Source organism: Lontra canadensis, unplaced genomic scaffold, assembly GCF_010015895.1.
Source record: "Lontra canadensis isolate GAN:19392208 unplaced genomic scaffold, GSC_riverotter_1.0 scaffold23, whole genome shotgun sequence".
Classification (NCBI taxonomy): Eukaryota; Metazoa; Chordata; class Mammalia; order Carnivora; family Mustelidae; genus Lontra; species Lontra canadensis.
Window position 1 is genome coordinate 8,852,218 of NW_022631017.1, and position 16,907 is coordinate 8,869,124.

General features: G+C 37.1%; 1 protein-coding gene across 5 annotated transcripts in view; it reads left to right on the forward strand.

Annotated features, from left to right (window-relative positions):
• Positions 1 to 16,907, forward strand: part of KIF6 (kinesin family member 6) — a 434,768-nt gene that overhangs the window by 63,276 nt on the left and 354,585 nt on the right. For 3 of the 5 annotated variants that reach the window (XM_032862288.1, XM_032862289.1, XM_032862292.1), the window contains one exon: positions 13,291 to 13,438. The exons of the other annotated variants lie outside the window; for them this stretch is intronic. In XM_032862288.1, the coding sequence (XP_032718179.1) occupies positions 13,291 to 13,438 (148 nt within the window). The remainder of the gene's footprint in view (positions 1 to 13,290; positions 13,439 to 16,907) is intronic. 5 annotated transcript variants of the gene reach the window in all.

Here is a 16,907-nt window from a genome sequence, read left to right on the forward strand (position 1 = left end):
TTCTCTAGAGAATGAAGGAGGAGGAATATGTTCGAGAGGGGTAATAATGAGTTCAGTTTTGTTCAAAGTGAGTTTGAAGTGCTACAGAAACATTTAGATATGTAAATTTTGATTGACTGCTTTAAGACTTGAGAGTTTTTAGTTTATTGAGACCATATTATTCAAAGTGTTTGATAAGATGGTATTTCAACTATACGATTCATCAAGTAATAGTAGGACATGTTTCTCACAAAAGTTTTTGAATAGTTCCCTCCTGTTCTCCTCACATCTTGTCTCACCCTGTGCTCCAAGAAGGCCCCCGGTATGACGTCTTCCCAGCCTCCCGCTTCTCTCCTTCCTCCCTCATCACCACTAGTCACCTCTGGCCACCTCTCCCCTGTATAAACCCTTCAGTGGCTCTCCATGGCCTGCAGGATGCCCTTGACATTACTCAGCTGTACAGTCAGCTGAGTAACGATGTGGCCCACACATTCTACATCACTTTCTGCTCCTTTCCTTCATTCCTTTCACTTATGAGTGGTCCCAATCAAGGCACATCTTTCTGCTTTAGAATGGCAGCTCTTAAATTTCATTAGACAATTGGTGGCATGATATAACTAAAACCACAGAGAAGAGTGATTAGCATCTTCATGAGATGTATCCTTACTTATCTTTCTGTCCCAAATGGCAGTATCCCCCCCCCCATCTTGGTTGTTGTCTGTTGAAATCAAAATGTGTTTGGATTTTCCCAAGCATGTGGAAACTCTCTTCTATTTCACACAAAATTGAAATCAAGTTCGATGGTCTTATTTAGCAAATAGTCTTGAGACTCCAAGTACAGAGAAAAAGGCTTGTAACTCAAATACAAACTCTGCTATAGCTCCAGGTGGTCCAGTCTGTGTACAGTGTCACTTTGGAAGAAACATAAAGTCGGATCTATTCAGGCTCTCATATGCGGGGTAGGAAAGTGTATTTGCAATGCTGCGCAGTCATGTTCAGAGTCCCTTCCCCATTGCTGTTTCTGTCAACAACTCCCACACCCAGGGCCACTCCCTGCTGCCCTCCCCACCACCCTGTGCTTCTCTGTTTCCCACTTGCGACCTCTTGCAGAACTGTTCTGACTGCACTTCCCCATGAGGTAGGCCCCTATGTCCCTTCTTTCCTATGCCCATCTTCCCTCCTTCTTGGGTTCCTACATTTCTGTTGCTCCCTCCTCAGCTGGAGAACCCCAAAGCTGTATTCCGCCTTATGAGGAAAAATGGAATCCCCAGGAAATCCTCACAGAGGACTTTCTATAAATTCTTCATCTCTCTACAGATATGTTTATAAATAAGCCATTTGGTTTTGTTTTGTTTTGTTCTGGTTAAAGATTAATGTGTAAATTAAAAGATTATGTAGTCATAATGTATGCATATGTTCATATATTTAAAGATACTTATCTTGCTAATTATTTTTTTACCTTGCATTGTTTGTTTGTTGGTTTGTTTTCCCTGTAAATTCACATAGAACATAGTAGCAGGCCTCTAATGTAATATAGTCAGTGCTTTAAAAATGTGGTTGATCAATTTACTGACAGAAAACTTAGTGTTACAATTTTAGGAAAAAGTGTTTTCTATTTTCTTTTGTGTCCCTAGAAAAGAAACACAAAGTAATAATTCAGACTTTATGCAAGATTCTGCCCAAATAAATTTCTGTAGACAATGGGTTTTTCCACATTACCGTGTAAAACTTCTGTTGGTTCATTTGAGTTGCCTCCTTAGATGGTCATCTGAGAATGATTATGTTTAATGAATCTAAGGGTTTATTCTCAAGGGTCATGAAAAAAAAATCTGTCAGAAATGCTGCAGTAAATGCATTTTTCATAATGTAAATAAGATAAAAACACAGCTTTTGCTTTCTAATACAGTCTACTGGACTTCCAACTGAAACATTTCAGAGCTGGATTGTGTTCAAAAGAGGTCATTTTCTTCTATTAAAGTTCCATGCATCTCTGTTATGTTTCCAGCTTTAAGCTGCTTATTATTAATACTAAAGAAAATGGTTTCTTCAGGAACTTAGGAAATAATAAACAGCCTCATTTAGAGAGCACTTTGGCCTGGATTTGGTCCATGAACTTATGGATGTGGAGCTGTTTAGTGTGCTTAAGATCTCGAGGATCCTTTCAAGGGAGACTGTTTGGATTATGTACCCCGTGATATGTTTGCCTCTTGCAAAGTTTGTTTTGAAGTAGTGGGGACAAGACTGCGAACAAATCCCCAAGAATCACAGAGCTGGAAAGAACCTCAAAAAGTCCTCTTTCTCAGCCCCCGTATCCAGGGAGGAGAATTTGTGAGTCATTCAAGATAGGCAGTGACTGATCCTGTGTTTGTGACACATCCAGGAGTGGATGTCCTGATTGTGCCAAAGTGACTGAGAAAAATGGGCCCCAAATTCCGGTCTTCCTATCCCATGTTAAAACTTACAAAATGCCGGCAATGATGGGAGAGATAGCCTGTCTGTTTCTTAGGTGCTTGACTGGGAGGGGACTGCCTAGAACATGTCAAAAATCTGGAAGATCTCTAGTCATATCATTCTTATACGTTAGTTTCTTTTTTTCCCCCGCCTCTCAATCATAGTGCTCCTCTCCTCACATTTATCTGTGTTGCTTTATACCAGGGATTGCAAAACTCAAAATTCCATGAAAGGCAGGCAGCTAATCTGTAGTAAGCCAAGGAGAACAGTAGGAAGTAGTGGTGTCTGTGCAGAATGGGGAGCACAAGTCTTGGCAGCAAAGAACGTTCCATTTGGGTTTCTTTAAAAATGACAGTGCTGGACCAACAGATGCTCTGCTGGCTAAATTTAGTATGCGGCTTTGTATCTGTGACCCGAGTCCAACAGCCAGTTTGCCCATGGGCACTTACAGAAGAGTTTTAAACGATCCTAAGTGTTTCAGTTACCACTTAATCCACATGCACAGCTTTAGTTTTCTGAAAAACACATATTTTAGATTGTGTAGTTAATTGTTTCCAATCTGGATACCCTTGCCTTAGATAATCCTTTGCCCCAAATAGCTAATGCTCTGATTTAGGTCCACTAAGGTTAGCTATGTAACCTACTTTATTTCTGTATCAGGATCCATAACTTGATCAATATAGCATACAAGCAAAGCTCTCAAGACCTTCGAATGATCTTGCCAGAACATACTTTGAGAAGGAATGAGGTCTAAAACCAGAGAACTAAACTCAGATGCCTTTAACCAGGACTTCAACGTTATATACCTCAAGGGGGCGTGATTCACAGGAGCCTGTGTGGATGACTGAGCGCAGGGCAGGTCTCCGGAGCAGTGGCATTCAAGTGGCCTACACCAAGATTGGCGATTCCATAGCGTGCAACGATGTAGCCCTGCCTTCAAGTCTGGACCGGTTGTCATGCACTTGGGAAGCAAATGAGTCTAAGACAAGAGGGAGTTTGAGAGACAGTGGCAAACTGGAGAACACACATCCCACATAAAAGCATTCACATTGAGATAAGTTTAAACACTCCTATAGGTAAGATTCACTGCTAGCTTGAGACCCATGGTCCACGCCAATGGATAAAAGATGTTTTTCAGAAACTTTGCATGAGTTAGGAATTTGCTGGTTAATTATAACAGAATTCCAATTCAAAGAAAAGAGAGGATTTCTTGGCTCACAAAACTGGGTTAGCTCAGAGAATTGAAGGGAGTGCTATAAAAATCAGGGTTGTAGCTACTTAAACTAAGTACCGGACAAAGCCAAGATTACTTCTCCGCCCATCTGACCTTTTCTTGGCCCTGCTTCCTTGTACAGAAGGGCAGGAGACAGGGCCTCTGGCAGCGGTGCTTTAAAGACCCCAGCAAAAAGAGAGCTTTTGTTCTTCTCAGAATCTGGACAGGAGGGAATCTTATTTGCTCTGCTTGAGACCCATCATCTTGGACTAGTAGCTATTCAGAGGGGTTTGGGGTTGGGGGGGGGGTAGTCGTGGTGGAACGAGGTAGCACGATTGGCCAGTCCTGGGTCTTGTGCCCCGCACACAGCCTGCTCCTAGTAGTGGAAGAATGGACTGGGAGCAGAGCTGTTACCAGAAGAAGAGGGACTAAGCAAGCTTTCTAGCCAGAAACTAGAATTCTCCCAGTCAGCTGCCCTCTTTAACTCCCTAGAAGGGTAGTTCCCCAACTTCTTTTTTCCTTCTCCTCACAGCAAAGGGAATGCCCCATGACCAAATTTTGCTGGAAATTTTACAAGTTGTATGCTCATTTGGCTTAACAGATGGGAAGATTATTTTTATATATGGTAAATTGAGTTGTGTTAAATTGTGTTAATTATGAGTTGCTATTGTTTTTGGTTCAAATTCCTCTTAAAAATTCAGGCTGCTGAATTATGCACTGAGAAATATTCTGAAAGTGAAATGATTAAGAGTCTAAGAGTCTCCTTCCCATTTTCTCTACAAAAAACAATGGACCACACCAAAGAGCTGTGGAGCCTTCGCAAGAGGGATTTTATTCTAGGAACTGGGTGGCAGTGGAGAGCAATGAACTGTTCTGAGACTCAAAAACAAATGAAAATAAGTATATTCCAGCTACTGGGGCTTTTAGAACTGTGTGAGATATAAGATGGAGCAATTGGGTAATTATATTTAAAACAGAGGCCTTAATTTTGATAATTCTGTTCCAGATTAGTTTTGTTAACTTTGAGCAAAGATTTTTAATCAAGTCGAATGTAAATGTAGTATAATTTCTATTAGCTTAAAAAATTGTTCTTCATATTGTCTCATTTATTGTATTTCTGAATGAAGAAATTGGTTTAGTTCTGATGAACAGTTTTTTTTAAAGTTTAAGTATGTAGGAACACCTGGGGGGACTCAGTAGGTTAAGGCTCTGACTCAGCTCGGGTCATGATCTCAGGGTCCTGAGATCGAGCCGCACGTTGGGCTCAGCACTTGGCCGGGAGTCTGCTTGAGATTTTCTCTCTCCCTCTCCCTCTATCCTTCCTCCTGCTCTCTCTCTCTCTCTCCTTTCAAAATAAATAAAGAAATAAATATATAAGTATGTATTTTTTCTGGGACTCTTAATATTTCTAAGGCTGAACATCACAATCTTTTAAAGTACCACCTCAGCTCACTCTCTCCCCTCAAAAATGAATTCACCTGGATTCTCTGATTCTGTCCTTTTCCTGAATCTAACAGCTGTTTAAGCATAGCTCAGATATCTGGTTTTCAGAGATCCCCTAGAAGGAAATCTTCTGTTGGACAAAACATAATTAAAAGGCCTCTGATGATACCAATTATAACATCTGTGATCCCATTATTTTGTTGTTGTTCTTGTTTTCAGCTATGCTGTATCTTTAGATTTGAGGGACTAAAATATCACTTGTTTGGCTCTGTGAACTAAATTGTCATAGCAATAATAATTTTTTGTTGGTTACTTTGATTTAGACATCGAATAAGGAGATTCTTAAAGCCTTCGCATTTGAGTAAACAAAATGAGCTCTCGCTTTATTGCATATACTTCAAAACAGCTTTCTTCTACTTGGGGTGTAGTTAAATAAAGAGTAATAAAAGTGAAAAACTGAACTTAAATGGTTTGTATTTTTTTCTGACATGTACATGTGATGTGTATGGAGTAATACTGCAGTTTATAATTTCCAGGAGAGTAGAAGCTTTATTTTTGTTTTAGTCATGCAAATATTAAAAGTAAGAAATGACAAAATATCTCAGCTTTGTAATTTAGATTTCTAGGGAAAATGCATTTTGCAAAAGGAAGGAGAAAGTTTCTACTGTGGACATTTCTTCTGATCACCAAACACTGGTTTAAAAACATTGATTTATTTACATATCAGGATTGTCTCTAGCTGGGATGTATTAGGCAGTCACCTGCATTGTTGATTTTAGGAAGCTGAGAAATATTTCTCACCAAAAACATCCATCCCATTGTTCACTGCTGAAACTTAACATTAGCTTTTCATCCTTTTATTAATTACTATTCTGTCTTTTAAAAATGCTACTGCTAAGCTGTTGAAGCATATCTAATTAGTACCAAAGTAGAATAGGTTCCTTATTATTTTATTTTTATAACACTTTATTGAGGTATAATTCACATACCAGAAAATTCATTTTCAAATGTACCATTTAGTAGCTTTTAGTACAAATGTGCAACTATCATTGACTGTAATCTAAATTTAGAAATATTTTCACAACAGGAGCCCTGTACCATACCCATTAACAGTCATTCCTCCTTTCCCCTTATCCCAGCCTCTGGCAACTACTAATTGATTTTCTGTTTCCGTGGATTTGCACACTAGACATTTCATGTAAGTGGAGCCATACAGTATATGACCTTTCGTTAGTGGCTTCTTTCACTTAGCATGTTGTGAAGATTGATCAATTATTATAGCATGTATCAGTGGTTTATTCTTTTTCATTGCCAAATAGTATCCCATGGTATGGATATGACCCATTTTGTTTATCCACTCATCAGTTGATGGACATATGGGTTGTTTTCACTTCTTGGCCGTAATGAATAATGTTACTATGAACATTCATTACAAATTTTTGGGTGGACATATTTTCCATTCCACTGGGCATATACCCAGGAATGCCAGGTCTTATTTATGGTAACTCTGTGTTAACATTTTGAAAAACTGCAAACCTTTTTTAAAGCAGCTACACCATTTACATTCTTACCAACAATGTATGAGGTTTCCAGTTTTTCCATTTCTTCAGTAATGCTTGCAGTTGTCTTTTTTCCTTTTCTCTCTCTCTTTTTTTAAGCCATTCTAGGATAATTATGAAATGAGTATCCCATTGTGGTTTTGATTTACATTTCCCTAGTGACTAATGATGTTGAGCATCTTTTCATGTGCTATTAGCATCCATATATTTCCTTTAGTGAAATGTCCATTCAGATCCTTTGCCAATTTTTTTTCTCTCAAAATCTCTGATGTATTCTTATTTATCTATTTAAAATTTTGTTATTGATGTATAATTGATATAAAAAGTTATATTAGTTTCAGATGTATAACATATTGATTTGACAACTCCATACATTACTCAGTGTCACCATGAGTGTAGCCACCATCTGTCACCATACAATATTCTTACAATATTATTGACTGTGTTCCCTATGCTGTACTTTTCATCTCTGTGGGTGATTTATTTTATGACTGGGAGTTTGTACCTCTTAATCTCCTCATCTTTTTTGCCCATCACACTTCACCTCTCCTCCATAAACCATCAGCCTGTTGTCTGTATTTAAGAGTTTGTTTTTGTTTGTTTGTTTGTTTGTTTGTTCCTTTGTTTTGTTTTTAGATTCCACTGATAAGTGAAATCATTTGGTATTTGTCTTTCTCTCTATGACTTATTTCACTTAGCATATTACCCTCTAGGTCCTTCCATATTGCAAATGGCAAGATCTCATTCTTTTTTTCTATTTCTGAGTAATATTCTATTGTGTGTGTGTGTATACCACATCTTCTTTTCCACTCATCTATCAATGGACATTTGGGTTACTTCCTGATCTTGGCTATTGTAAATAATGCTCTAATGAACATAGGGGCATATATGTCTTCTTGAATTAGTGTTTTTGGTTTTTGTTTGTTTGTTTGTTTATTTGTTTTTGAGTAAATACCCAGTAGTAGAATTAGTGGATCATATGTATTTCTATTTTTAATTTTTGGAGGAACCCACATACTGTTTTCCACAGTGCTTACACAATTTACATCCTCACCAGTGGTGCATGAGAGTTCATTTTCTCCATATCCTTGCCAACACTTGTTATTTTTTATCTTTTTATACTAGCTATTCTGACAGGTGTGAGGTGATAGCTCATTGTGGTTTTGATTTACATTTCCTTGATGATTAGTGATGAAATCTTTTCATGTGTCAATCATCTGTCTTTGGCAGTATGTCTATTCAGATCTTCTGCCCATGTTTGAATCAGATTGTTTGTTTGTTTGGTGTTCAGTTGTACAAGTTCTTTATATGTTTTGGATATTAACTCCTTATCATTTATATCAATTGCAAGTATCCTCTCTCAATCCCTAGAGAATGTTTTTTTGTTTTGTTGATAGTTTTCTTTGTTGTGCAAAAGCTTTATATTTTGGTATAGTCCCAATAGTTTTTTTCCGCTTTTGCTTTTTAATTGAGTTATCTGTCTTTTTATTATTTAAGCTGTAAGGATTCTTTGTATTTTATGGATTATGGATTATGATAAGTGTCTTGATACATGTATGATTTTTCCCAACATTTTCCTTTACTCCATGGGTTATCTTTTCACTTTCTTAATGGTGTCCTTTGAAACACAAAAGTTTTTATTTTTTATGAAATCCAGTTTATCTTTTTTCTTTGGCTGCTGTGCTTTTGATGTAATTTCTAAGAAACCATTGCCTAATCCAAAGTCATGAAGATTTACCCCATGTTTTCTTCCAAGAGTTTTTTTTACTTTTAGCTCTTATCTCAGGTCTATGATCCATTTTGAATTAAGTTTTGTATGTAGTATGAAGTAGAATTCCTGCTTCATTCCTTTACATGTGAATATCCATTGTCTAAGCATCATTTTTTGAAAATACTCTTCTTTCCTCTATTGAGTGTTCTTGACACCCTTGTCAAAAATCAATTGATTGTAAACATAAGGGTCTATTTCTAGACTCACAATTCTATTTCATTCATGGTATGTTTATCCTTATGCCAATATCCCACTGTTTTGATTACTGTTATGATAGTAGGTTTTGATTTAAGGGGTGCCTGGCTGACTCAGTTGGTAAAGCATGCAATTCTTGATCTCAGTGTTGTGAGTTGGAGCCCCTCATTGTGTGTAGAGATTACTTGAAAACTGAAAAATAATAAATTAGAAAATTTAAAAAAGAAAGAAATGTGAGTCCTCTACCTTTGTTATTTTTCAAGATGTTTTGGCTCTTCTTGAACCCTTGAATTTCCATATAAATTTCAGAAGTTGGTCAGTTTTTCTGAAAAAACAGTTTGGATCTTAATGGAGTTTGCATGGACCTATAGGTCAGATGGGAGAATGCCACTTTTCATTAAGTCTTGTACCCTACAACCTTGCTGAACTTGTTTATTGCTTTTAATAGTTCTATGGTAGATTCCTTGGAATTTTCTGTGTATGTACAAGATCATGCCATCTACAAATAGAGAATTCTATATCTGCAAAAAGTCATTCTTTGAAAGTGAAGGAAAAATTGATATTCCCAGATAAACAGAAGTGGAGAGAATTTAGTGCATTTAGGCAAGAAAAAGAAATAAAAGCCATCTAGATTAGAAAAGAAGAAGTAAATGTTTATTTGCAGATGATATGATTTTGTATATAGAAATCCTAGGTAATCCACTCTTAGAGGATAAGAAGAAGTAAACAATTTCAACAAAATTTCAGTGTCCAAGGTCAATATAGAAAAATCTATTATAGTTCTATAGAATAACAATAAATAATCTGAAAACAAAATTAAAATGTAAATTTTGGGAGACTTGTTAATTTTTGCAAAGGAAGGTATCCCAACTACTCTTTCAGTATTTTGAATATGTTATTCCATTACCTTGTGGCCTCCATGATTCCTGATGAGAAATCCGCTGTTAATCTTAAAAAGGATTCCTTGTGTGTGATTAGTCACCTCTCTTTTGCTATTTTCAGGATTTTCTTTGTCTTTAGATGGTTTAATTATGATGTGCTGAAGTTTGGATACCTTTGAGTTTATTGAGCTTCTCGGATATGTAGATTAATGTTTTTCATCAAATTGGACTACCTTTTGGCAATTACTATTTTTTTAAACATTCTCTCTCCTCACCATCTGGGACTTTATGCAAATGTTGATCTCTGATTTCTCTGTTCATTTTACTTCATTCTTTATAATTTCTATTGTGTAGACCGAATAATCTCAATTGTCCTATCTTGAAATTTACTTACTTATACCAACTCAAATATACTGTTTTAGTGAATTTTTTATTTCAGTTATCATACTTTTCTTTTTTTTAAATTTTTATTTCTTTTCAGCATAACAGTATTCATTGTTTTTGCACCACACCCAGTGCTCCATGTAATCTGTGCCCTCTCTAATACCCACCACTTGGTTCCTCCAACCTCCCACCACCCCACCGCTTCAAAACCCTCAGATTGTTTTTCAGAGTCCATAGTCTCTCATGGTTCACCTCCCCTTCCAATTTCCCTCAACTCCCTTCTCCTCTTCATCTCCCCATGCCCTCCATGCTATTTGTTATGCTCCACAAATAAGTGAAACCATATGATAATTGACTATATCTGCTTGACTTATTTCACTTAGCGTAATCTCTTCCAGTCCCATTTGTGTTGCTACAAAAGTGGGGTATTCATCCTTTCTGATGGAGGCATAATACTCCATAGTGTATATGGACCACATCTTCCTTATCCATTCGTCCGTCGAAGTGCATCTTGGTTCTTTCCACAGTTTGGCGACCATGGCCATTGCTGCTATAAACATTGGGGTACAGATGGCTCTTCTTTTCACTCCATCTGTATCTTTGGGGTAAATACCAGTAGTGCAATTGCAGGGTCATAGGGAAGCTCTATTTTTAATTTCTTGAGGAATCTCCACACTGTTCTCCAAAGTGGCTGCACCAACTTGCATTCCCACCAACAGTGTAAGAGGGTTCCCCTTTCTCCACATCCTCTCCAACACACATTGTTTCCTGTCTTGCTAATTTTGGCCGTTCTAAGTGGTGTAAGGTGGTATCTCAATGTGGTTTTAATTTGAATCCCCCTGATAGCTAGTGATGATGAGCATTTTTTCATGTGTCTGATAGCCATTTGTATGTCTTCACTGGAGAAGTGTCTGTTCATATCTTCTGCCCATTTTTTGATATGATTATGTTTTGTGTGTGTTGAGTTTGAGGAGTTCTTTATAGGTCCTAGATATCAACCTTTTGTTTATACTGTCATTTGCAAATATCTTCTCCCATTCTGTGGGTTGCCTCTTTGTTTTGTTGACTGTTTCCTTTGCTGTGCAGAAGCTTTTGATCTTGATGAAGTCCCAAAAGTTCATTTTTGCTTTTGTTTCCTTTGCCTTTGGAGGCATATCTTGAAAGAAGTTGCTGTGGCTGATATCGAAGAGGTTACTGCCTATGTTCTCCTCTAGGAGTCTGATGGATTCCTGTCTCACATTGAGGTCTTTTATCCATTTTGAGTTTATCTTTGTGTACGGTGTAAGAGAATTGTCGAGTTTCATTCTTCTACATATAGCTGTCCAGTTTTCCCAGCACCATTTATTAAAGAGACTTTTTTCCACTGTTTATTTTTTCCTGTTTTTTCGAAGATTATTTGACTATAGAGTTGAGGGTCCCTATCTGGGCTCTCTACTCTGTTCCACTGGTCTCTCATGACACCCCACTTTCAACGATGGATAGATCATCCAGATAGAAAACCAGTAAGGAGGGGCGCCTGGGTGGCCTACTTTGTTAAGCATCCGACTCTTGATTTTGGCTCAGGTCATGATTTTCATTTTGATTTCAGGGTCATGGGATCAAGCCCCACATTGAGCTCTCTGCTCTGCAAGGAATCTTCCTGAGATCCTCTCTCTCCTTTTCCCTCTGCCCCCCCACTCTCTCTTCTCTCTTTCTTTCTCTCTCAAAGAATAAATAGATAAATCTTGAAAGGATGAAGGAAAAAAGAAAGAAAGAGAGGAAGGAAGGAAGGAAGAGAGGAAGGGAGGGAGTGAGGGAGAAGGAAAGAAGGAAAGAAAGAAAAAAATCAAGAAGGAAACATTGGATAGGAACTATACCCTAAGGCAAATGAACCTACCAGACATACATATATGGAACATTTCACCCAGGAGCAGCACAATACAGATTCTACTGAAGTACACATGAAACATTCTCCTGGATAGATTACATGTTAAGCATAAATCCAGTTAAGAAATAGGCAGAGGACTTGAATAGAAATTTCTCCAAAGAAGAAGTATAGATGGCTAACAGATACATAAAAGGTGTTCAGTATTTCTAATCATCTGGGAAATGCAAACCAAAAACGTAAGACATGTCCTCATACCTGTTAGGATGGCTATTATCATACTGTCAAGGACAGCAAATGCTGTCAAGGATGTAAAGAAAAGGGACTCCTTGTGCACTGTTGGTGAAGATGCAATCTGGTGCAGCTACTATGGAAAACAGTATGGAGTTTCCTTTAAAAATTAGAACTAAAACTGCCAATAATGATCCAACAATGCCACTTCTGCCTGTATTTCACAGGAAATGAAATATTACAGGGGCATTTGCCTCCCCAAGTTCATTGCATTTTTCCCAATAGCCAAGCCATGGAAAAACCTAAATGTCTATCGATGGATGAATGAACAAAGAAGATGTGGTGTACACACACACACACACATGCACACGTGAGTGCGCTCACACACACAATGGGATATTAATCAGCCATAAAAAGAAGAAAATTCTGCCATTTTGCAATAATGTAGTTGGACCTTGAAAGCATTATGCTAAGTAAAATAAGACAGAGAAAGACAAATTCTGTATATTCTCATTTACATGTAGGATCTAAAAAACTGAACTCATAAATATCAAGAAAAGAATGGGGGTTGTCAGGGGATGGTGCATGGGGGAAATGTGGGGATGTTGTTCAGAGGGTAAAAACTTCCAGTTATTAGATGAATAAATTCTATGGATTGAATGTACAGCATAGTGACTATATGTTATATATTTGAAAGTTGTTAAGAGTATTGCTCTTAAATGTTATCACCACCTCCAAAAATGATAATTATGTGAGGTGATGGATGTGTTAACTAATCTTATTGTGGGACTCATTTCACAGCATATTTGTGTATCATATCATCACATTTGTATACTTTAAATTTACATTTATGTGTCAGTTATATCTCAGTAAAGCTGGAAAAAAAATTAAAAGACAATATATAAAAACCAAGGACATTTTTATAAAATGTATAATACATCAGTATTGGTTCTTTAGTTGTTACAGGTGCACAATAATAATGTTATCAACAGTAGGGGAAACTAGGTGTAGGGCATGTGTTAGCTCTGCACTATCTTTATAACTTTTATGTAAATATAAAATTTTTCTAAAGAAAAATTAGATTAAAAAATAATTAAGATGAACAGACTCCATTTGAGTTATAGAGAGAAAATGATTGGTTGTGCTGATTTTCCTGGATTTAAAAAAATGTGAATTATTTTAGCTAGATACTCACATATAGAGATACTTTTATACATGTCTTTTCACTAGTGTTGAATAAGGCTGCTATTAGAATACAAGCCATGTAATACTTGTGCGATTAGTCATTTGATATTAAAGTGTGCCATTTCTTTATGTAGTGTCTTGGCAGGTTACAATGGTACCATCTTTGCCTATGGGCAAACAGGCAGTGGGAAGACATTCACCATCACGGGTGGGGCAGAACGCTATAGTGACCGAGGCATTATCCCAAGGACACTGTCATACATTTTTGAGAAATTACAAAAGGTATGGAACTTTAAGTTCATTTTCTATTCGATATATTCAGCAGAAATTTATGGTGGGTAAAAAATTTATTGTGACATTTTATTATATCTAAATGAGGAAGTATTATTGTGTAATAACTCTGGCCTTTATATTTAAGGGAAGTTTAGGATTTTGCTGAAGAAGTAGAAATTAAGGTACATTTCATTGAAGGGATGCTGTTTCAGCAAAGGTTCAAAGGGAGGTCCTTCTGATACATCCATGGAGGTTAAAAGAACAGATAACACATTTTACCAACTAACATCTTATATTTCTCATTAAGAAACTGGATGTCCTTTTGCTAAGACATCTTTATTTCAGCTACTAAAACACTGAGTAAGATGATGTGATTGTACCTTTTTCACAATTGTAATAGAAGCCCAAAAGACTTTTACCAGAGTAAAACACCTATTGCAATTAATACTCTTATGAAGAGAAGTTCTCTGTATTATATGCATCATTTATTGTGTGTCTCTAAGTGCCTATTGCTTTATTACATATAATACATTTAATATAACATATATACATTATTATATATTAATATAACATATAATACAACTAGCAAAGTAGGTATCCTTATCCCAATTTCATAGTTGGTAAAAATGAGTCTAAATATCTTTCTCTGAGTCTTTATAACTGACTTAGAGGTCCATCCCAGGTCCGTGTGATGCCACACTCTGTGCTAAATTTTTACCACTACATACACTGCCTCTCTGTCTCAGACTGGCTTTATTTTGTTGGTTGTATTTAAACAATAGTGAGTCCCATAACTTCACTAGGTTTTCGTTTTCCCCCTCTGTGAAACTGGGAAGTGTATTGTACTAGAAGATCTCCATTAGCCCTACTAATTCCTACACTTACTTGGTTTTTATGAATTCTGTATAACAAATATCCTAACTAGGTCAGTGTAACAGTTTTTCCAAAATTTCTTGACTGTATGCTTTTTGCCTTTTGAGTTGCAAAGATGAGAAGAAATTGCTGAGATCTGCATAATTCTAATTTCCATCCATAAAGTAGCAATTACCCATTAGTTCAGCTCATCTCTCACTTGCTCAAACATGCCAACTCTTCATGCCAGAAAATGTGGAAGAGAAAGGGTTGAGTATAGTGTATAAGTTGGATTCAGATCCTGTCTTTTCATTTACTCATTTATTTCTGACATTAGCTGTTTTGTTTTGTTCCCAGATTTCACAGACTGGTAATATAATTTCTAATAGTTTTTGCTGCTGTGGCCCAATGTTGTCTTGGAAAGATCACTGAAGTTGGTGTAGGCCAATCTGGTTCTGAGAAAGTGTACCACTTAGAGCATGTGGCCTAGTGGCAGTTGAGACTTAAGGTCTCAGGGTTGTGGACTCACTGTGAGGGCTGAACATACTGTATCTAAAGATATTGTTCAGTTCCTCGCATATAGTATATGCTCAACAAATGAGCTCATTTACAATTGCTGTTAATATTTATATTCACACACACACACACACACACTCGTGGCCAAACAATCCTGATTAATTTCAAAGAATCCTTTGAAACTAGAACAAATGAAACCAATTTCCCTGATTAAGTTAAATAGAATAAACAAATCCTTTCCTAACAGAAAATACATTTGTCCCTTCTAAAATTTTGTCTGTGGATACCAAATCCAGTAAAAGTCAAAATGTCTCCCAAGTACCTACCATCTGCAGGGTCCATTGTTGTATATCTGTTTGGTCACTGACAATATTGTAAACCTCGTTTCATTTTGAATGATCCTAAATCAGTTCCTGGACTGGAGAGAGCTCCTTGGACCAATTTATATCCAGGACAACTCTTTGTAAAAGGAGGGATTTCCCTGATGGGGCACAACACATTCATTATAATCAAACCAAACTGCTACAAAATTAGTCAGAGGCAACTTGAGTTTCATCATTAAGTTTGTCTACGTTGTGTAGCTGAAAAATGCAGACAGGTACTCAGATGCCTCCAGTCAATTGCTTCAGAGGGCCACATGGGGCTCTCTAGAATTCTTAAAGGAAATATTTGACTTATGCAAAATATTTATTTCAAGATAAACTAAGAGCAATTGTATACTGGCTCCTAAAATGCTGTGAGTGTGGTGGGAGCACATTTGCAGTGATTTTAACAGAAGACAATTGATTCCATTTATTTTAGAAATCACTGCTCATTATTTTTGAGTATTGTGAGGTTCAGACTTGTTTTGGGGCAGGAGAAAAGGCTGTCTGCAGGAAACATGTGTGTTACATTATAGTCTGGCAATCCCAAACACTAAAAAAGGAGTAATAAGGAAAGGTAGCTTACCCCATTACTCAGTGACTTTTAAGTGTGTATTCCAATAAAAGTCCAGAAAATGCAGAAGCTGGAGGAGCCAAAGGCATTATCCCCATCATCTCAGGGGAGTGGACCTGCCATTTTCCTGACTTACGATGATTTCTTCTACTTTCTGAAAGAAAGAGAATTTCTTCACTGCAGATGAACATACAAGTTGGCTGTTGTTTTTCCTTTCTTTGCCTTCTCTTTTATAGTCATGTGCTGAATTCTCCATTTGGAGCCCTTTAGAAATAATAGAAACAATAACAATAGCAATAATAATAACAGTAGCAAGGATTTATTGGGGATTATTACAGGGCCACATGTTCTTGGTGGGATTTGAAGTTCAGAACCCCATTTCCCTGTCACAACAGTTCTGCAAGATGAGGGTTATTCTCCCCAATTCCACAATTAAACAGCTGCAGATAATGCACGATCACTCAGTTGTAAATGCCAGATTCAGTGTTCAAACCCAGCTTTTTCTGATGCTAAGATGAACCCTGAACTGTCTGCTAAAATCTCAAACTATTATATATGGGATAAGTCAGATATGGTCAGATAAGTTTTAGAAATATATTGCTTTTGAACAGGATCTCAGGAAGTTGGTAAATGATCCCTGTGGCCTTTAACATGCTTTGAGAATCTTCTAGAGAGGGACAGCATATATATTGATCATGGAACACTTTCCCACAAATTCTTTCATGGGACATTTTGGGGAAATCTATTAGACTGAAGGCCATGCAGAATCTGCCTAGTATTTATGGTCTCTGATACCTGTGCTAAGCCAAGTTATAACCCACAGAATGATGTTGAAATGGTGCCTTTACTACACTAATCTGATCAACAGGCCATGTGTTAGGATAAGCAGCCGGAGTCGCCCACATCAGGAAGATTTCCAGCATTTTCTTGGGAGAAATTTGCTTAGTGGAGACTCAGTCCATGCTGTCACCTTCCCAAACCACCAGAACATGGAATTTCAGCAGTAGCTTGAGGGTTTCACTGTAGTCATGTGGTGCCTGAGAATTGTCTTAACTTTTCAGGTGTTGTTTTGTTTTTATGAAATCTTGGTGTTTTTCTTTGGGTAGTTTGAGCCATGTTAGGACCAAAGAATCATACTAATTTTAATCTGAAGAACACATGGGGATTCGTTATT